General features: G+C 46.8%; 1 protein-coding gene across 2 annotated transcripts in view; it reads left to right on the top strand.

Moving 5' to 3' along the window:
* Igf2bp2 (insulin-like growth factor 2 mRNA binding protein 2) overlaps positions 1-22,689 on the top strand; it is a gene marked incomplete at its 3' end in the record, with an annotated part of 99,818 nt that overhangs the window by 52,590 nt on the left and 24,539 nt on the right. For both annotated transcript variants that reach the window (NM_001270598.1, NM_001270599.1), the window contains 3 exon segments: positions 16,993-17,041; positions 18,537-18,588; positions 22,064-22,127. In NM_001270598.1, the coding sequence (NP_001257527.1) occupies positions 16,993-17,041; positions 18,537-18,588; positions 22,064-22,127 (165 nt within the window).

The following is a 22,689-nucleotide window of genomic DNA, read 5'->3' on the forward strand; positions in this document are numbered from 1 at the left end:
GTTACTACGGACAAGGGACAGCCGAAGGCAGCATGATGGTGTGGGATGATGACATTACATAGCAAGGCCGGTCCAGGATAAGGTGAAGCCTATCATTGGATGAGAAGGAAGGGTAGGCGGGGAAAAGTCTAGGAAGGAGAGAGGAGGAAGAGACTCGAGGTCGAGACCAAGGAGGAAGACCCAGGTCCAGGAGGTCTTGAATATTTCTTAAGGGATGGATTTTTATAGGTAAGTTTATCTTATCTAGGTGGGCAGTTTATATCCTTATCCACTGGTTGTGAGTTTATCGGGTGGATGTGTTGTGGATTGAGAATTAAACATACAAATTGTTAAACTAATGGATGGGTTACAGTTTGAATCTTGATTTTACTGGGTAGCTGGAACCAGAGAGTTCACAGCTAGCAGAGAACCGCCTGGAGAGTTACTAACCAGAGGTGGATTATGGTTAGTTCCCTATGGCCCTCCAGCACCAGAACTAACTCCAGGGACCAAGCGTGGCGAGGCGCCATGCTGAAACGGCCTGCCGACCGCCTGAGTCTGAGAGAACTCAGGAGCAGTAAGGAGCCACTGGAATGAAGATAGCCCACAGTGAGTACCATGCGGCCCTGCACTAGAGCAGGTTAAAAGGTTCTCAGAGAGTACGTGGGGCCAGCAAGGAGCTGCTAGATAAAAGTACCCCGCAGCACCACGTGGCTCTACGGGTGTCGGCGCCAGAACGGGGTAAAAGATTCCGCCTTTAAAAAAAAATATTCACCACAGCACGATGGTGTGAAAAATAGGTCTGTTCTTTTGAGACAGGGTCTTATGTTGTAGGTTTAACCTGGGACGCGTGAGGATAGTCAGTGGCCTCAGATTTGTGGCAGTTGTGTTTCTGTCGAGTGCGGGTGCCGTCAGGAGCTACCACACTCTGCTAGAGAACCTTTTATTTGTCAGTTTTTGATGTATCATTTGGGTTTGAGTGTGTGGGACCGTGGCCTGGGTGCAGAGGTCAGAGGGCAGCTTTCTGGAGTCCACGCTCTACACCCTCACCATAAGTTCCCCACTTGCCTGTGCGTCTGCATGACAGAAGCAAGCATCAGACGCACTACAGACGGTTGGTTGTGAGCCACGTGGTTGCTGGGAATTGAACTTAGGACATCTGGATGAACAACTCAGTGCTCTTAACCGCTGAGCCATCTCTCCAGCTCCTTAAAAAAAAAGAAAATCTAGTCTTAATTTACATAAAGCAGGTGGGCATGACAACTGCCTGTGAGCCCAGCCCAGCACCTCAGGGCAAGCTAGCTTAGACTGGCAACCCCCATCTTCAGTGAGAGACTGAAGAGAACCTGACCTCAGCCTCCAGCTTCCAGACGCACACGCATGAGACCACACACATCCAAGCATGCGCACACACACACACACATACACACACACAGACACGCACACGCACGGGGGCGCGGGATGGGGGGAGTCAGAATAACTTAGAAAAGACTGTCCCTAACCTTGCACCCTGTAACCTTATACCTTTGAAGTCTGTTTTTCCTCTGGGGCCCACAGGGCGGCTTCCTTGTCCTGGCAGTACACTTTAGAAAGAACCGTGGTGGTTCTGCTCGGCCCTTGGGGGCTCATCCATCCCGCCTGATCCTAACCCGGAACTGAATCCTGCCATTTTTGGGTCAGAGTTCATGGGAAATAGTGCAAGAAGATTGTCTTCCACAGTCCTCCCTTTAGCTCTCTTAGATGCACGGTGAGGCTGCTCAGCACAGGCGGCTCAGTAAACCAGGGTTCATTTTATTAAGAAGTAGATTAAAAAAAAATTTTTTTTTTTTCTGGATGAAAGATGGAAACTGTGATCCCATCTCTTAAAAACAAAGACGTGAGCCTGCAGCCTGCACAGCACAGCCGCCTCACTTCCTTCTCTCATGTCTTACGGTGGGTAGTCTTTGCCGTCTCTGGTTTCGATGTAAGCAGGGAGGGACAGGCTACAGAGTAGTGTCTCTCTGGAGCAGTCCCTCTGCATCGGGACAGTGGAAGCCCCCATTCGACGGCTGTTATAATTTAGTGTATCTGCTTCTCTGTATTTTTGTATAATTACCCTGGTAAGACATGCACACGTTTATGCGTGGTGTTGTATAGACTTCCGTCAACGCCTGGAGTCGATCACGGAAATCAAAGTTGCCCTTTGACTCCTGAGCTCCTGAGAAACGGAACCACCTAGAGTGTTTCTTCAGGTTGGGGGCATGCATTGGTGACAGAAAGGTGTCAGCAGATAGGAGGGGATTTAAAGAGAAGCTGACACCGGTAGGAAAGGGGAAAGGAGCTCAGTAACGAGTACAGCTCGGCCAAAGGGCGCCCGCCGGAAGATGTGTAATGGCCCTCGGGAATGAATGTGAACGACACAAACGTCACATCTTGAGAATCATCGAAACAGGAAGTGAAGATGAATGCTGTGTGTGAAAACGCTATAATAAAACCCGTGACTTCACGCACTAACCTAAAACACTAATTAAAAAAATCATGTATGTCCAGAAAATGACCTTGGATCCTTGGAACTAGAGTCACAAACAACTGTGAGCTGCCATGTGGGTGCTGGGAACTGAACCCAGGTTCTTCTTCTAGAGGTAGCCGGCGCTCTTAATAACCGAGTCAACTAAAAATTAGCTCCTAAAACTAATTTTTAAAAAACCCTGAAAGAAAAAAACAATGTTCAGTGTAAAAAATTATTTTATCCTTATGGTGGAATTTATTAGCTTGAAATGTGAAGTACTAAGGGGAGTGGGCAGAGCTCCTGCGTAGGAGGCCCTGAGCTGCTGAGGGCTCCTGCAGTTCTAATCTTGAAGGCTGAGGTCATGCGTGCTCTCCCTAGCATGCGTTTGCCACCCAGTTCTGATTACACAGTTTTGCATATCAGGGTCAGAAGGCGGAGTCTGGTTGCAGCTGGGGGAAAGCTAGGCTGACTCAGCCCGATGGATGTCACAGAGAATGTCATGGGCAATGGGGGTTTTCAATTCTATCGACTTCCTCTCTCGTGGTGCCCCCTGCTGGGATCTCAGATTATAAACAGGATGGGAGTGTAGGGATTAAACAACCACATTGGGCAAAATGGGACAGACAGCAGGTTGCTTACACAGTCTCAGTTCAGTTACCCTTGGATTGTCCCTGCGTGGGTATGCAACAGTCTTGTACATACTGTCCCAGGAGGGGACATTCACCCGAGCTGAAGCGAGGTTCACATAAAATCTCAGGCTACAGCTGCCAGAAGCATTCACTGTTTGTTGCCAGGAGTGTACAGGATCAGAGCCCCGGCTCTGGCAAACCTTAGCCAGGTTCGGCCACCCAACCTCAACAGGGCAATTAAGCAAATAATTATGAAAGGTAGAAAAAGAAGTTTATTCAGTGCGACCACATTAGGAGGAAGAACAAACAGAGATCCAGAGAGAGAGAGAGAGAGAGAGAGAGCGAGCGTGAGAGCGAGCACGAGAGCGAGCACGAGTGCTCTCCCTCAGGCTGTCTCCCTGTCCTGACGTGCAGTTGAGGTTAGCTGGCAGGCAGGAGGCTTGAGTAGCTAATCAATCCTAGTAAAAGCGTGGCCCACCCCATCACTGTAGTTAGGCCACCAGTCTGTCAAACTGAAATCAGCTCCCGCATGTGGCTGGACCCCAGCCCTTGCATTTCCTAGCAGGAGACTCCTGGGAAACCGGATGTCTTATAGCCAGGGACAGGAGGCAGAAGTGTCTCGTAGGATATACCTTTATTCCTGACCGGACAATTGCAAGGTAGCCTCGGAAGTCTGCTTTGTGGCGGTCAGGCAAGGGAGGTACCCTCAACTCAGCAGAAACCTGCAGGGGATGTGGCGTCTGATGTGAGGGGGCCATCGGGAGCCCACTGCCACTCTCTGAAGGAGCTTAGCTGGCATGCAGTCCCAGTGAGGACTTGTTTAGATTCAACCAGATGTCGGGCAACCTACTTTATAGTCTGGTTGGGTCACTCCAACAGCAGTATTGTAAAAGCTAACCTGAGGGTCCACTGAGAAAAACCCCTGGGCGGGAGCAAGCCAGCTAGTTTTCAGAGGAGTCTTACTGGAGCGAGCAGTGTGGTCAGTGGAGTTAAGGAAGTGTGTGCACACGGTTTAGGCTCATCTGCCACCATACTGTTTTTGCTTCTAGTGTCTTCCTTGTTCACTCACTCTACGAGGGTCACTAGTTTGGCGTCTGTGGTGATGATCACGGAGGTAGGACTGGGGATGAAGATGAAGTAGGTTTCCGAGACTTGGCAGCTTCAAATCGACGTTAGAAGTGTTTACTGACTGTGGGTTCCCCTTTTTTGACCTCATACCTGCTGCGTCTTCCCACAGGAGCCCTGTAATTAAGCTCTTATTTGCCTGACCAAGGTCTTGGCTTCCCATTAGACATGCACGTGACAACAAAGATAAAGAAATATCATAAAACCCAAGAGAACACGATCTCTCTGGCCTTGGGTAGGTCAGCCTTTTTCCTTCTTCCTCCTTCTAAAAGTAGTGGGTACTTTGGATTTTTAAGGTAGGGTTTACTTTGTGATCCCGGCTGGAAGGAGTTGTTACTTTTTGTCCAACTTGAAGCTATTGGTAGAATTTACCAATAGAGATTGAGGGAAGGCATTTAACCTGCCCACCAGCAGATGGCTGGTTCCTGCAGTAATGACCAGACCCAGAGAGACTCCGGCAGAGGTCAGCAGCGACTGAGAGCTTGCCTCTGGCTGCTGAATCTGTAAGCGAAGTTGCGCCCCCTTGTGACAAAGATGTTAAGAGCGTCAGACAGCCCTAGAGTCCTTGTAAAGCTTGAATACCCGAATCCTTTCTGAGTAACCGAATTCTTAAATTGCAATCTGCATGTTATCTACTTACCACCAAGTTTGTTGTAAATTTTTCTTTTTTTTTTCCCATCCCATCTCTACAGAGTCTCTTAGGCCTTTTATTTCTCCACATTACTAAATGTTTTTAGGGGGTGAGATGTTTATGTTCATTTCATTTATTTTGTTCTGATTTAGTATGTGTCCAGTCTGAGCAAAACACCGACCAGCAGTACAGCCTCTACTTTGGTCCACAGTGTGTCATTCAGGTGGGATTAAGTGTGTACTGACATTTCTCTAACTGTTACTTAGCTTCTTAACCCATTGTCATCGGGCCTCAGTTTCCCTGAAACGTAGAAGTTGGGGAGGTAGGACGTTTCTGTTCCCTGCCATTGCTTGTGGAGTCTGCAGTAAGATAAAGGGGTGAGCCTAGGTGAGGTCTAAGGCTGTTACCTGTGAGGATAAAGAAGCAAGATCAGTTTTCCACAGACCTGAGATGCCTCTTCACGGCAGCCTTCCCAAGTTCCTCAGTGAATGCAAGAGAGCGGCAGAGCCAGGTGCAGTAGGAGAGAAGAGGCAAGATGAACAGCAAGGAGACAGAGCATCATGGTGAGGGGCAGGGTGGACCCCGGCAGTGCAAGCAAAGGAAGCTGGAGCAGGCTGAGGAGTGTGAGCCTCTCTCACGACTCCATTCTCTATATCTGTGGTGTTCGTGGGGGAGCCCGCGTGTAAAGGTCAAGAGAAGTCACCTCTCTGCTTCTACCACGTGGTTTCCAGAGGTCAAACTCAGGTGACCGGGCTCTTGTACCCATCAGGACTACTCATCGTCCTTTTGCGGTAAAAAAGAAGGGCATGTCTCGACTGGTTCCGTGCACACTGCTCCGCGCTCTCTGTCCCGGGCTCCCTCTAACCCAGGCAGTTCGTGAGCCGTTCCAGCCTGGCACCTTGCCATACTGCTTTGCTTTTACTCACAGTTCCCTTGGCGGGTTGTTCCCACGCCAGATGTACACCTCACAATTCTGTGGTGGGCCCTGTGTGCCCTGCCACCACACATTCTCTTGAACTCAATTAAGGTGCCACATGAGAGAAAGAACACACCACACAGTATCCTTTGATCCAATTGTTAAGATATAATTTGCCCATCTAGACAGCACAAAATCCTGTACACACCCATCCCTTAAGAGTAGTCATAACAACCTGTATCTGTGCGCAGAGAAGAATCTTAACATCTGCCGCCATGTTCTCCCAGCTCCTTCCTCCTTTGGTTCCTTTTCTCCTGCTTCTCCCTCCCTCCTTAAACCTGTTCCCGCCTCCCTTCCTTATTGTCAAATGACAGGCCACGTTTTTTTTATCTTGTCTGCCTTCATCTACATAACGACATCAACCTACATCGCCTCAGAAAGAATGTTTTAATAGCTTTTAGCTTATCGTGTGATTATCTTTTTTTTAAGATTTATTCATTTATTATATATAAGTACACTGTAGCTGTCTTCAGACACACCAGAAGAGGGCATCAGATCTCTTTACAGATGGTTGTGAGCCACCATGTGGTTGCTGGGAATTGAACTCATGACCTCTGGAAGAGTAGTCGGGTGCTCTTAACCGCTGAGCCATCTCTCCAGCCCGTGTGATTATCTTTGATGCTGCCCCCGAGCTGACGAATAGTGGTCTCTCTCTCTCTTTATAAAGATTTATTTATTATTTGTTATTATATGTATATGAGTACACTGTAGCTGTCTTCAGACATACCAGAAGAGAGGGCATCGGATCCCATTACAGATGGTTGTGAGCCACCATGTGGTTGCTGGGATTTGAACTCAGGACCTCTGGAAGAGCAGTGCTCTTAACCACTGAGTGAGCGATCTTCAGCCCCATGAGTGACTCCTAATATACTTCTACTCTAAAACCGTTGATGACTGCAGGATGCCGTGGTCACTTGAAAACTGATGGACGCTTGAGCAGCTCGGAGCTTGCAAATGTCCGTGTGCTATGTTAGTGTCATGAAAGTCCATGCCTCGCTGCGTGACAACTCGCAAACCTCCAGGTCTGAGGAAGCCACAGGCTCGTGACCGGTACACACGTGTATGTGAAATTCTGAGTTCCACTTGAGATGCCAAATTCCAGCACCGTAGACAAACTCTCGTGTTTCACTGTGTCCATTTTCAGGAAATGTCTGTCTCACACCCAATTCTCAGCATCTGCCATTGCTAGTCTCTGTTGGTGGGTTTGGATTTCCCAGAATCCAACTTTCCCATCTCTCTCCCAGTCGTCTTCCCCATGCGGCCGGTGTTCATGCTTCCTGTTGCGTCATCGCCTTTCCCTGTGTGTGAATTTGACCCTGGAGTTTGCATACTTTAATAATAATCTCTACTGCTTCAACAGCATATGACTTGGAACTTGACGAGTCTCCGTACAGCCCAGTGCCCGTGCCTCCAATCGGGTTGCGGTACCTGTAGTTGGATTTGCTGTTAATTTGCACAACCTTCGCAGATATCAGCAAGTGGGATGCGTCTTTTCATGATGAGGAAAATGGTGGATTCCCGAAAGGGTCTTGGGGACACCGGGTTCCTTCAGATTACTCAGAGCTTCAGGGATTACTGAGGAAGGGTAATTGGTGTCTCTGGAGTGTGAGAGAATCTTGCTTCTGCTTCCTATATTGGCTGTGACTTTAGGGGGCTGTTAATGTTGCCTGTCACTAAGTGGGTGTGATAGTAAGAGCCACTTCCCGAGTTGATCTGCCCAGTAGATAACTCACAAGCAAGTACAAGTAGGATCCCATAGTTGGTTGGTTGATTGGCTGCAGAAATGTCCAAAGATCTGCTTGCCGTAAGTCGCCCTCTAGAATGCTCAAGACATCCGTCATTACGGTTGTTTCCGTACAGTGTCCCTGTGATTGTACGACCCATCTTAGCTCCATTAAAACTCGTGTCTCAGATGTATGTCAGCTCACAGCTTGACAGAGATTGCTCTGTCTGTTGACTCTAGCAACGCTTCCTTCCTGAGTCAGACTTTGAAGGAACAGAGAAAAGAAAGTCCTTGATTGCAGGTTGAGATGGATACCGTGGAGCAGGGAAGATGTGCTGGTAGCATGGGAGTGCTGAGAGCCTTTCCTGGGACAAGGATGATGCCAGGAATTTTGCCTCTCACACAGTAGGGTGGTCCTGTCCCTTGTCGTATATGAATTGCTGTCATGGTTGATTGTGTATGTCTGTCTGTGTGTCCCTCCATACAGTCTCCAGTTGTAGGATATAGCCATTGTTGGCGCAGAACCACAAAACCCATTAGTTAACACTTGATAATGTTGAACTTGTTTCTGCTGAGAGGCTGCTTTTAACAGAGATTGACCTGTCCAGGCCGTGGTCGCTGAAGCAGACATGTCCAGGCATGGTCTAGCCATACAGCCTCAGCAGCACAGCCACACCCACTAAGCCTGCATTTGCTGTCTGAAGTGGGACTGCCAGTATTTCCTGAGAGTATTGTAAGTGTTAAACCAAAAAGTATACAGTGGGCAGCCAGAAGCCTCCTGCCTTCCTTAGGCCTGCTTTCTTTTTCTTAAACCTCACCTCCTCATTTATAAAAAGCCTCCAGATACTACTGAAGGACTGTCATCCTTGCTGTAACCTTTATTGAAAACAGTGTTTAAGGAAAAAGCAGACACAGAACCAGAGGAACGTTAATGCTCCCTTTCCTGGAACTTCTACCAGGTTTGTAAAACCATAACCTCTTTCCTTCCGCTCTTGCTGGGGACGCAGAGCCACCTCTCTGTTGAGCTGATTGCTGTGCTGTGTCTGAGGCTCAGAGACCCAGTCCAGCCCGAGAGTTTCATGCTGTGTCTGCCCACCGTGGAGAAGCAGGGTTAGCAGTGGCATGGGTCGCCTCCTGCTCAACTCCAAGTGCTCCTGCTTGCTGCTTATAGAACACCCCTCGTTTCCGGAATTCTATTGTTCCTCAGTCAGAATCTGCCCTTCCCCTTGTCCATATCAGAGAATCTTTCACAAAACAGCCTCTTGATCGAAGAGGCTTTCCTTTAACCTTTGGTCCCGTCCTCACCTCCTCCTGCCTCCTCTCCTTTTTATGCGCTCCAGTCTTTTGCACCAGGGCCTCTTCAATTATATCCTCCCAAAAGTTGGTTGGGACTTGGAGTATCTGCCTCTTTGGAGCAGCCCTGCTCCCTCTCACTTTCTGTTCCACTGAATATAGGCATCTGGAGGCCAAGCGTTCTCTTAGGATGGTCTCTTTTGTTTCTAAGATTTCAGCCAAAAATCATTAGTCAGCTTCTAGTCATGCATGTCGACATATAGGGTCCTCCACAGATCGCGTAGACATCATCTAGGCTCCACATGTTTAGGGTGGTGTCTTACCCCCACCCCCATCCCCACCATTTGCTGTGATAAAATACTCCAACAAATGTAACTCAAAGGATAAAGGATTTATTCTGACAGTTCAGGAGTAGAGTCGGTGATAATGGGGAAGCCAGGTTTGAAGCCGCTAGTTACATTGTGTCTACAGCTAAGTCAAAAGCAGTGAATCTGTGGGAACAGGGTGGAGGAAGGGGGGTGAGAGGTAACAGAGTCAAGTGTGAGGAATCTTTGGAATCCGACTCCAGAGACCAGCATCAGGGTGCATATCTGTGAAGATGGGGGAAGCAGCTACCGCCCTGGCCTCAGTTTCTTTTCGCTGTCTCATGGGTGTTCCGGGAGCAGGGAGCCGTCTTAGGATTCTTCGAGGAGTCTCAGGGGCCTGCTCTCCACCCCACTTTTTCCTTCACAAGGCTGACATCTACACCTCCCACACCATTTTCCATTTTTATACGATTCAGAATCCTCTGATCAGAGAATGCTTCTGCCTACAGTTAAGACTGATTTTCCCACATCAATTAATGTAATCAGTGCAATGTCTCAGGCTTAACCAGAATCCTCTTTCTCAGGTTACTCTAGGTCCTGTGAAGTCGGCCATTAGCATTAACCATCACAAGACCCACCCCGGTCAACTTGACACCCACACACATACTCTTGAGCCATTATCTCCCACCCCTTGCCCTTGTAGGCTCATGACTGTGTTGTAATGTAAACTGTGTTCTGTCCAACTTTAAAAGTCCCCAGTCTTTGAACTGTGAGCTCTTATAAATTGAAAGACCAAGTTCTTTATTCCAAAAGAGGAAATTCAGGGCATAGCAACAAATGATGTTACTCCCATTGCCTGCTGGGAGCAGCAGCCTTGGCGAATCGGTGCAAGACGTGAGGACCTTGCACCTCCTTCAGTGCCACTGGGGGAAAAGCATCCTTGACAAAATCCTCTGCATCCGTTATAACTCACACTTTTGTTCAGGAAGTTACCCCTAATTAATTTTTCCCAGTTTAAATGCAGTAGATATATTTGAAATTTGGAGAAAACAAGTTTAGTGGTTTTTTTTTTATTTTTGTTTTTGTTTGTTTGCTTGTTTTAGGTAAGTTTAAATCCCTACCCTTGTCTTGGCGCTAGGAGACTGAGCCCAAGGCCTTGATCACACCAGGTAGTCAGTCTACTGACTGACTAGGAGCTGTGCCCCTAGTCTCAGTAGATTTCTCTGTATTCAAATCGTGTAATGTGAGCTCTAGAAGCGAATTTAAAAAAACCAACATGTTCTATATTACCTTTTCATTGCTATGACGAATACCAAAGGCAGCTGAGTTTATAAAGATTGAAGGTTCCTTACCACACAGATTCAGTCAGAGTCTGTAGCAGCTGGGCTGTAGTGAGAACTCGGGGATGTGTAAATGGCAGTTTGTAGTTTGGGGAAACCTTCCTGCTAACAGCAGAAGAATGGCTGTTTTTCTCCATGCCTCTGCATCCTGTTACACTCCTGAAGGAGCAGTGGAGAGAGAGAGTATCAGCCCACAGAGGAGATGGGAATGCTGGAGCTATTCTTTATATAGTGAAGTATGAGTTGAGGAGAGTGACAGGGCGAGGTATCTATAGGAAATTGTATCTGAAGTTTCGGAAGAGTGTTGGCATTTTCGTGTGCCGGCATCCCCACCTCCCAATCTTCCCTTCCTCCTCGTCATCTTAATGCTTTGGTCTGAAAGTTTTTGTTGTGCCCACCTCCATCAAGGTCCTATGCTGAAATCCTGGTCCTCAGAGTGGTGGTTCAGAGTGATGCCCTTGCAACTCTTTGCTACACGGTGACCCAGCAAAGGGCCCTGGCTGAAGGCCGGCCCCACAACTGTATACCGGCCACCCAGTCCACAGTGCTTTGTTACCATAGATCATACCATGGCTTTCAGGAGTCCTGTCCGATATGGAGATGTAAGTTGTAAGCTACTGGGGACATATGGCTTTATGGGTACATGTTTACAGAGTAAGGAGGGCTCGCTGCATTCGTGACCGCAGTTGTTCCACGGACAGCGCTCTGCGAGGGATCACCGCAATATCTTAGTCATTCACCGTATGATCCATCTGTTGTATGATTGCTCCTGCTCACCCTGTAGTAGGCATGTACGTGTTGGAAGGCAAACCATAATGGATGTAGGTTCAGAGTGAGACGTGGCTCTTGTCAGGGTTCTTGTCTCCTATAATCGGTCAGATGATCACAGAAGTTTTAAAGAGAATCTTCGAAGCTAAGGAGTAGGAACTGTGCTGAGTTTGTGAGATCCGCAGCACCTGCCTACGTGACTGGAGCAGGCGAGCTTTGCCTGAGTCCTACAGTTGGTTAACACACCTGCCATGTTGTGCAGACAGCAGGTTTTCCAAAGTGCTCCAATTTCCCCCCATGCCATCTGATGGATCTCAGAGTTGCCATAGAAACAAGTGGGATCTATTAGGTAGAATTTCTCATTGAATCCCACAGGATGCTCTTGGCTTCCTTGGCTTCTCCATATGTCTACAGTTTCCCTGGGGATCCCTGAGCCTAGATTTAAAATGGAACCTGGGGTGCAATGAGCTGGGCTCCCACAAATCGTGTTAACTCATTCTCTTCTGAAATGGCCAGCCCGGCGTGGTCAAAGCTTTTAACAAATTCTGTCATGAGGAAAGTAATATTTTTTCAGTTCTTGGTGTCTGTAATTGACATCTATTTCATCTGAAATTCACCCAGCTGCAACGTTCTTCACCTTTGGGAATCTATAGAGTACAGAAATAGTGGCATTCACAGAGAATACCCTGAGACATCCGTGTGCCAGTTGGGGTCACACGTGTTTTGTTTTCCAGTGGTTTGCAATGAGGGGATCTACAGAGGAGCTGTGAGTACAATTGAGCAGGATGCAGAATCAGCCATCACAGGACTGGACTTGCCTTGTCCTGGTGTGGAACTGGTCCTCCTGCATTTTAAAGCCACAGGGAAAGCAACCGTAGTTTTATTAAGGGCACCGTTTGCTAACTGAGGGTCCTACTCTGCTTTCAGTTAAAACACAAGGGGGGAAGGACCCACCGCCGCCTTCGCTCTTGCTCTCAGAGTGAAGGTGCAGGCGGAATGATCAGCCTGCAACCTGAACTACAGGTGTGGAATTGGGGGGAAGCACTAGTCAGGATAGTGCAAGCGTCAGGACCTGAGTTTCATCCCCAGAACCCCTCTGGAAAAGCTGGGAATGGTGCTGTGAGTTAGCAATCCTCACTCTGGGGAGAAAAAGACAAGTGGCTGGATCCACAGGCCTGCTGGCCAGCCGATCTAGCCTGCTTGGTGAGCCCTAGACCATTGAGAAACCCTGTCTCAAAAACAAGATGGATACCATGTAAGAACACCAAGGCTGTCCTCTTAACATGTGTCCTTTACACACACACACATGGAAATGCACATATGTCTGTAAACATATACACACAAACATAATAAAGCTGTGTGTGGTGATTGGAATAGGAGTGGGTGGGACCGGTAGGCTCACACATCTGGACGCTTAGTCACCAGGGAGGGGCACGATTGGAAAGGATTAGGACTAGGAGGGGTGGCCGTGTTGGAGGAAGCGTGTCACTGGGGGAGGGCTTCGAGGTTTCAAGAGCCCAAGCCAGTGTCTGTCTCTCTTTCCCTGCTGACCGTGGATCAAGATCTAGAACTCTAAACTACTTGCCCAGCACCATGTCTGCCTGTGTGCTACCGTGTTTTCAGCCATAATAGTAGTGGACTAAACCTCTGAAACTGTAAGCCAGCCCCAATTAAATGCTTTCTTTTACTAGAGTTACCATGGTCTTGGTGTCTCTTCACAGTAGAGTGGGGAAAGACAGTGTGCAGGTGGTATTGTATTAGGGAGAGGGATGGGGAAGAAGGAAATCGCAGGTTCAGAAAAGAAAATTTGGTGACTCATAACCTCTAATCCCAGCCCTTGAGAGGTGAGGCAGGAGGTTGCTGCAGGTTCAAAGCCACCCTGGGCTACAGAGTCTCAAAAAATAAAGGAAGACTATCTTAGTTATGGTTTTTATTATTAGTGCGAACGGACACTGTAACCATGGCAACTCTTAATAAGGAAAACATTTAATTAGAGCTGGCTTACAGTTTCAGAGGTTTAGTCCATTATTGTCAGGGAAGGAAGCATGAAAGCACACGGGTAGACATGGTGCTGGACAGGAAGCTAGGATGTCTACATCTGGATTGGCAGGCATCAGGAAGAGACAGCAACACTGGGCACCTGCTGAGTATTTGAAAGCTCAAAGTCCACCCCCAGTGACACTTCCTCCAATAAGGCCACACCTCCTAAAATGTTACTTCCTGTGAGCTATGAGGACTGTTTTTATTCAAATTAACCACAAAGACCCTGAGCTGTAATCTGAGAAGCCTCTTCTCTCAGCAAACAGAAGTCAATGCAAAAGACCCGGGACCACAACTTGTTGAGGCCAGTGGAGGGCTCAGCCCCAGATACAACCCACATTGCAGAAACAAGGGTAGAGAGATTATCAGAGAAGGCAAAGAGATGACACGGGCTGCATAATTAAAAAAAAAAAAACACACCAAAATTTAAACACAGGGAATGATTAGAAGTGGTTGTCAAGAGCCCAATCAATGAAAATGGGGTACCTGGTATATACCTCTGCTTTAGAAAGTTCCTGGAGCCAAGGCAGAGACAGCCAGTAAACCTCTCTCTAGACGTGTGGCAGTGAGGGTGATGGCTGCCATTCTTGTGGTCAAAGATATTTGTTTGCTTTAAAAATAGGCAGAAACCCAACCAATCTGGGAAGTCATTCTCTTGTTTTTGTAAGGGACAAAGATGTATTTTCTTGGTGAGTGTCTTAGGGTTTTACTACGAACAGACACCGTGACTAAGGCAACTCTTATAAGGACAGCATTTAACTGGGGCTGCCTTACAGGTTCAGAGGTTCAGTCCAGTATCATCAAGGTGGGAACATGGCAACATCCAGGCAGGCATGGTGTAGGAGGAGATAAGAGTTCTACATCTTTTTCCAAAGGCAACAGGAGAGATTGACTTCCAGGCAGCTAGGAGGAAAGTCTCTCAAAGCCCACGCCCATAGTGTCATTTTTCCATCAAGACCACACCTCCTCCAAAAGGCCACACCTCCTTCAACAAGGCCACGCCTCCTAACAGTGCCACTCCCTGGGCCAAGTATTTTCAAACCACCATAGAGAGCATGGTGGCACACCTGTAATCCTTGTCCTCAAGAGACAGACGATCGTGAGTTCAAGGTCATGTAGTGGGACCCCGTCTCAACAATATCACACCAAAAAGGGGAGCATCTCTTATAATCGACCACATCGCTAAGTCCTAAGTTTAGCTTTTAAAGCAAGGCCCACATCCATGGGTTTAAAGGAACGGAGAAGTGCGTGTCCCATTTGAGCCAAACGCTAAGCCACACGTGTAGAGCTCTGACCCGGCTCACCTCACCGGAGAGGCACACAGCACGGCTCTGTTGTAGGTCAGGAGGGCTCTGTGGTGAACAGACAGCGAACAACCGGTTTCCACTTACCTGAAATGCAGCCTTCATGCGAAAGCAGCATCTGTTGCGGTGGGCACCATTCTTTTAGATCCATTCAGTTTGGATAGGGAAGGGGTGGGCTACCCTTTGTAGGTTCTCTGCTGCTTCAGGGGGACAGAGGCTTTACCAAATAAACGGATACCCTGCAGCTTGTAGAACAAGACACATGAGTGTTGGCTGAAGCAGCCCATCCCCTCCTTACAGAGAGTTCCACTCTACTCTGAAGATTAACTCTTGAGTGTTGGTAAAAATGACAGGAGGGGTTATACTGATTGGAGCCCGCTTATCAAAGACTTTAACAGCTGACATGTAAGCAGATACTTAACAATATTTGTCTTTTGGGGTCAGAGTTCCTTCAGGATGATTTTTCTTTTTCTAGCTCCATCCATTTACCTGTGACTATTGTGATTTCAGTTTAAAAGCCGAGTAATATTTTGCCACATTTTCTCTATCCATTCATCTGTAGACAGACATCTAGGCTGATTTCAATCTCTGGCTATGTATGAACAAGGCAGCAATATGAATACCTTATGTAGGGAAGTCCTATGTAGCCACCATAGCGTCTTTATCAAAAACTACGGCTGAAGAATGGGAGTCCAGCCTTCCCAGTGCAGAGGCCAGACATATGGGGTTCTACTTCCTAGCCCACCCTAGTCGTTAACAAAGCATGTTCACACTATAAAAATTACACAATGGTTTGACCTGGTGGTGCAGGCCTTCAATCCCAGCACTCCAAGCGGACCTCTGTGAGTTCGGGGCCAGCCTTGTCTACAAAGAGTGTTTCAGGACAGCCAGGGCTACACAGAGAGACTGTCTCTCGAACATCCTTCATACATTAACTAGCAGTTCACACATGCGATCTCACCCTAGCCAACCTGGTTTACCTAGTGGCCTTGATGAGCTCCCAGCCAGCAAATGACCTAACTTCTGAGACCATGTTAAGCCCTGGGAAGAAGTAAGTCTCATCCATGTGCAGAGGCTCAAGGCTACTGTTGTCTGAGGGAACAGAACTTCCAGAAGCTGCGTGTGACCTACACCTTACTGGTTTTCCTATTCTGTTCTTCTGTATTTCTCCTCCACTCACTGCTTAAAATTACAGCATTTTTTCTGAGGCCCTGCCTGGGTTGAAGCCATGGAGGGGGTTGTATTATTTGATAATCTGGCACAAGAAAGAAAGGAATGGGGGTCCACTGTGAACACATCTCTTCTCCAGCATTCCCCCAAATGTGTGCACCTCTGCACACCGACGGACCTTCTTCTCAGGGTTTAGCATCCTCTCAGAAGGTAGAAATAGAAGGACCATGCTTGCTTGCTTCCCAGGCTGGCCTTGAACCCCTTCTGCCTCATGAGTGTTAGTGTAAGAAACCTGGATCACCATGCCAGACTTGTTTTTTTTTTTTCCTCTATGTAACTTTAATGATTACATTAAAAGACAGAAGATACCCAAATCACTTAGAGCCATCAAACTAGCAGGCCGTCCTAGTTAGAGCATCTAAAGAATGAAGCGTAGTGAAAGGCCCAGATGGCTGTGCCAAGGAAACTGGCTGGGCAGGGTAAGTGCAGAGGAAGCTTCCTGTCTGAGATGGGAAGATTGTCGGTGTGTGGCGAGTACGGAAGCATGGAGGGGCAGGCAGCGTAGAGGGGCAGGCAGCATAGAGGGGCAGGCAGCGTGGACAGCCTGCCGGTGCATTTGTAAGAGATGTACGCTTTCATTTACATAGAACCGGAGGATACCCTGAAACAAGTGTTGATTTCTGCTGGGATTGGGAGGTCCAAGATTTTTTTTTATGATGTTTTAATATTCAATTATGAAAAATCACCTTCCAGAAATAAAATTTTAAATGAAAATTAAAACAAAATCTGGTTCTGTTTAAACCCATAGCATTTGTGATTTTTACCAGTTGTGTGCTTGAGCCTAAGGATAGGACCAGTTGCCAGCTTATATATTTTGAGAAAATGACTTTAGAAACAATATATGATGGTTTAACTTTAGACTGCCTTGGTAGGAAATTGGAACCGCGAGGCTGTATTTAAGTTGTACTTTAACTTGTGACTATTTCAGGATTTTTTTTTCCCGCCCAAGATAATTGGAAAGCTTAAAGCATGGTGCCTGCTATTTACAGTCGGAATGGGCTCTGTATGGCTTGGGGGATACACGGGACCTACGATTTCCCGTAGAAATATCTGTGTATGGTTTGGTGGATACAGTTGGACAGGGAACTTACATCTGATTTTGTTATTTGCTGAAGTTTGAGTATGTGGAGGAAAAGTTCTAGACTGGTCTTGTCTTTACAGGAGCAGAAAAATCCAGATTCGAAACATCCCGCCTCACCTGCAGTGGGAGGTAAGTCGGGCACACAGGCCTCCTCGATCCTGCTTCCTTGTGCTTTAGGAATTAAAGGCCTCAGACTTCCCTCTCTGACCCCTCACAGTCGGCTCCTCAGGTACCCAGCCACCAAGTACCAACCACCATCCAGGAAACAACATGTTACCACAGGGTTTGATGAGCGGATTTTTATCTTTTCCCTTTCTAATTGGCACCAGGAAGCCTGTGGAAACAAAATTCGTTGTTGGAATATAGTCTTTTGTTTTGTTTTGAGTTAGTTGCTATTTTATATTTTCAGAGCACTAAAAGTTCTGAGATTGCAATCTTGATATAAAATACAGTTGAATTTAAGGAGTGGCCTCACTGTTAAGAACAAACTGACCTGGCCCACGGGAAACCAAGGCAACCTTAAGGGAGGGAAGGAAGGATGGGAGGGAGGGAGGGAGGGAGGGAGGGAGGGAGGGAGGGAGGGAGGGAGGGAGGGAGGGAGAAGGTCCAAGCCGGAGAGCTGGCTCAGTGGTCAAGAGTCTAAGCTATCTTTTTGGAGTTCTTACTGGAGTTCAATTTCCAGTCATAGTAGGTGGCTTAAAATTACCTATAACTCCAAATCCAATACTTCTGGCCTTTGTAGGCACCTGTCCTCATGTACATACAGGTATACACACACACACACACACACACGCACGCACACACACACACACACACGCACCCACTCTAAAATACAAAACAGCCAAGCACAGTGCTGTATGACTTTAATTCTAGACTTAGGAGGCTGAGGCAGGCAGATCTCTTGAGTCTAAGGCTAGCCTGGTTTACATAGGGATTTCCAGGGCAGCCAGAGCTACTGACAGCCAGCCAAACCTTGTCTCAAAAATAAATCTTAAAAAGAACAAACCTTTTTGAAAGATTTATTACTTTTTATGTGTCCCAGTGTGGGTCACCGTACACTGCATTTGTGCAGGAGGCCAAAAGAACTCCAGTTATAGGTCGTGACCTCTGCCAGAGCAGTGTGTACTCCTTGCCCCCATCTCTCCATCCTCAAGAACATTTTTTTTTTTTTACTTTGGCAAATCTGAAGCATACACAGTCTGTTACTTGGAAACATAAGATCATCCCTAGAGGAAAGCCAAAGGGACCATTGTTAACCCCTAAGGCAGTAGGAGCTCTGTCCTTCGTCTGGCTGGCATAGGACTATGACTGATCACTTACCAAGGCTGTCACCTTAGTGAATAGACAGTCAGGGACCAGTCAGGAAAGAAAGAAAGAAAGAAAGAAAGAAAGAAAGAAAGAAAGGAAAGAAAGAAAGAAAGAAAGAAAGAAAGAAAGAAAGAAAGAAAGAAAGAAAAGGGAAAAAAGTGCCCCAAGTCCTCAGATTCATTGAGTTCATTTTTCATGGAGGCCCCGAGGTGCCTGCTTAATTAATTACTTTACTCCTGAGCCCTTGTATTAGCGTGTTTTACTTGCAGGGGAAATGATGTCATTTTAGTGACCTTTTCTTCCTGTTTCTTTACAGGTGTTGGATGGCCTGTTGGCTGAGTATGGGACGGTAGAGAACGTGGAGCAAGGTAAGAAGTGAAGAAGTTAAGCCCCGAGTGAGATTAGCCTCCTGAACCTCGTCTGCCGTTTCTTACAGGTTGGGGTCATGGGAGCAGTACTAAGTCCCAGCACCCCTGGAGTGGGCTTCCTCTAGTGTACTTGTCCACCTGCCTGTCAGAGGCAGCTGTCCGGCTCTGAAATCTGAATAGTGTAGTTATTCAAGGAATATTATTTCAGGGTCTCTCTGTGTAGCCCCGGTTGACCTGAACTCTATATAGACTAGACTGGTCTCCAGCTCTCAGACACCCATCTCCCTCTTGACTCCAAATGCTGGGCTTAAAGCCATGGCCACCATGCCTAGCATTCAGGCTTATTAAACCCGCAGAGAACTTTAGTGCTGGACAGACACAGTGGGACTGGGGCAAACTTACTGTGTCTGAGAATGGGTGAGTTTACACTGCTGCCCCTTAACTAGCTGCAGCTCACTAGGAGGTGAGACTACAACCTAACATCTGTTTACTGTGAGGTACGATTTCCACACTGAGATTCCTGGGGGCACTTACAAAAATGCAGGTTCGTAGGGTTCGCCACATACCTCTGGAAACTCAGGGTGGGGGAGTGGCTCGTTCCTCGTGAACGAAGAATCTGAGTGGTTTCGTGTGCACGCAGATCTGAGACCTACCTTCATAGGAACAGCGTTGCAAATGCCCGGAAATACTTCCTTTTCTGGTAAAGCCTGGAACCACTGATGTTTTAAGGGGGACCAGGAAGCTCCTGGAGCTGCTGCCTTGTGCACCTCTCTAGGCATCCTAGAGAGGTGGATCTTAAGATCCTAACGATGAAAACAGCAAAGTATGGTAAAGATGATTTTTACACTGGTCTTGATCACCTCTTCAAGTCCGTGATCCTGTGAGCTCAGCTTTACCCACCAAAGCTCACTGACTCAGTTTCCACTTGTATAAAATGACTAGAGTTTCTCCCCTTTCTGAAGGGGAATTTCTCCCCTTCATCGAATGGTTTGCATCATTCAATGCAAACATTTTGTAGACAAGTGTAAGGGATTATAAAGTGCTCAGGAAAAGATCATACACAATCCAGTGTCTCACCAATGGTCCAGTCTGTCTGGGCAGTTAACATACTTGCTTTGAAGCCCCAATTATTTGGGTGTTCTCTCCCCTCCGATTGTTAAGAACATTATTCTTTCTTAATGCTGCCTGCACATGCTCAGAGTTGAAAGGAAAGCACTCGGAAGGAAACATGTTTTCTAAAAAGTTTTCACTTATTGAATGGAAGACATTCTAGTGGAGAGAGTGGGCAAGATGGCTTTACAGGTACAAACTTGAAAACAATTTAAAAAAACAACATCCGTAGCTGGTCTGGATGTGGTGGCGCATGCCTGAAACCCCAGTTTGAAGAGGTGGAGATGAATTAGCAGCTAAAACCTGGAAATCAGTTCAGGGTGGTGCTACCTGAGGATGTGTTCAAGAATGCTGGGACAACACACAACCCCTCATTGCCTGTGCCCTGGAGACGGCCTAGCTTCTAACACTTCAAACCACAGAGCGAACTATATTGAACTGCTCTTTTGCCTCCCACTTTGTGGATGATTCTGTCCCAGCAGAACCAACCAGTGGAGTCTTAGGAACATGAATTTAAGGAGCAGCTAAGTAAATGACTTAAGTGGAGCTCAACTTGTTATCAGAAGACAAACTTCTCTGACCAAAGAATAGTAATAAAAAGCGAGGGCAAAATTAAGAATCCGGAATCCCTAGACGATGCCTTTTCTGGGAGTCTGAGTCTACAGCCTTCTCTTTCAGTCTAGAAGGCTACAGATAGTCAACCCCAGAGATTGGTTTGACACCGAGTGAGGACGGTTATGTACCACAAGGCCCCGTTTTGCACCTCACGGACATCCCTGAATAGGTATCTTTAGAGGGCAGCCAGAGTGCTCCTGGGCAGAGGCCAGGGCTGGGATTGGTGCTGGTGGTGGTATGTAGATCATTGCTCAGTTACTAGTGATGACTGTATGTCCTACCTGTCCTCCAGTCCGTCCCTCCCCAGCTCTCTCCAAGGCTGTAGCTGCCTTGAAATTTCTGGACAAAATGTTTTTATCCCAGAGTTTTTAACATTTGGGGGTTGCCCAATTAATTGATTTGAGAATCGAGTCACGTTTCTTTACCTTTATTGAGGTAGCAAGTGGGAACTCACTCCTAAAGATTAAGGATGAATAATTTGTGTGCTTTGGTGTTTTTCCTGCATCTATGTCTGTGTGAACATGTTGAATCCCCCAGAACTGGAGTTACAAATAGTTGTGAACTGCCACGTGAGTGCTGGGAATTGAACCCAGATCCTCTAGAAAAGCAGCCAGTGTTCTTAAGCACTGACCCCTCTCTCCAGCCCTGAATATTGCTACTCTGAAAGTCAACTTTATTGTGATTTTTGTGGAATTATCTTGAATACTGTTAACTTTAAATCCCCTGATGTCATATTTTGAAGGGTGGACCTGATTGTCATTCTTGTTTTGTTTTTGTTTTTGTTTTTGTTTTTGTTTTTTTTTTTGTGAAAACATATTTTTCATTTAGGTGTTTTGGGTTAAAGCAGGCTTTGTCAATCAAGCCCTTCAAATGAATGGGGGAGAGCGGTGTTTATAGAGAAGGCCTAGCTGTGTATCCCAGCCTTGCTATCCTGTCTCAGTGGATAGATGATGGTTAGATGGAAGAATATAGATACATATCACATGCCACAGATACATTTTACTAGATGTGATTTTCCTTATCATGTATATATGATATACATATATAATACGCATATACATATGTGTGTGCATATATTACAATACACAGACACATAGCCTTCTCCGTAGCTCTAGAGAAGCCGAATATAGGAAACAGTCCGTGTGTTTGGAGTTAACAATTAAAATTAATAATAAATAGGTCTAGAAGAAGACTTTGAACACGAAACACAAGGAATCGTGACTTTTTTTTCTTCACTTACTTTCATGGTGTCATGTTCTTCACCCGTTTTTCCTCTGTAGTTTTAGTCTAAAGCAGTAAACTAAGAAGAATACAAGATCAGATAGTGTTTATACCGGAGGTGACTCGGCAGCACTTAGGATGACAGACACGATGGGCACAGCATATTCCCAAGGGGCTAATGACAAAGCAGCCTGTGCCCTGATTACTTCTGCAGTTCTATGAATATTAGGTGAAAAAAATACATAATACACAGAGGTAATCCGTGTGCACATGCTTACTCAGAAGTACTTAGAGAGGTACTTAGTGATGTAGAGGGCAGCATTTACATCTGCGGCTGATTGCAGAGTAGTAGTCCATGCGTCTGGTTTACAAATCCTACAAATGCACATTAAGAGACACAGGGGTGCACATAACCAGTTAGGATGATGTGGTGTTTCTTGCATTTCCCTCTGAAGTTCCGGCCTTTCCTTGGCCCCGAGGACGAGAGCTATTTTTAAATGATGACACAGTTTTTACTTTTTTTCCCTAGTCAACACGGACACAGAAACAGCCGTTGTCAACGTCACCTATATGACAAGGGAAGAGGCAAAGGTGTAAGTGTGCTTGGTCTTCCCTCCTTGCAGGTGTTTGTGGGTTTCTCTTTGGTGCCCTTTGAATGCTGCACCGGGAAACCTTTGCAGAGCAGACGGGTACCAGCCAGTCCGAGTCCTCTCGGACTTGCAAGTACGATTAATTCCGAGGGGTTCTTGCTGCTTTTGGTGTGTCAGTCAGTACAACCCTGGGGAGAATACCAGGCTGTTGGTGATTGTTGCAGAAACTGTCTTGATCAGGGTTGAGCCTTGGCATCAGCAAAGACAGGAACCATGTCAGGAAGCTGCTGCACCTTTGACAAACATTATGGGGCCCCCTTTACCTGGAGAGTGCTCTGTTCTCCACGAGGAGTGTGCACGGTTTTCCCTCCACACTCAGTGGATGGAGATTAAAACATCAGTTTTCCTATGTGTGATATTAAAACGAGGGCCCACCCCCGTGACAACGGTGGGCTTGGTTATCTGGGAGTGTGTTCCACCCAGGTGCCTGGCTTGAACTCCCTACTCTCATTCATGAGTTTGATGCTCCAATAATGATTTTGAGTTTACTATTAATAGATTGGGA

The sequence above is a fragment of the Rattus norvegicus genome, chromosome 11 (assembly GCF_021556685.1).
Source record: "Rattus norvegicus strain SHRSP/BbbUtx chromosome 11, alternate assembly SHRSP_T2T, whole genome shotgun sequence".
In the NCBI taxonomy this organism is placed as follows: domain Eukaryota; kingdom Metazoa; phylum Chordata; class Mammalia; order Rodentia; family Muridae; genus Rattus; species Rattus norvegicus.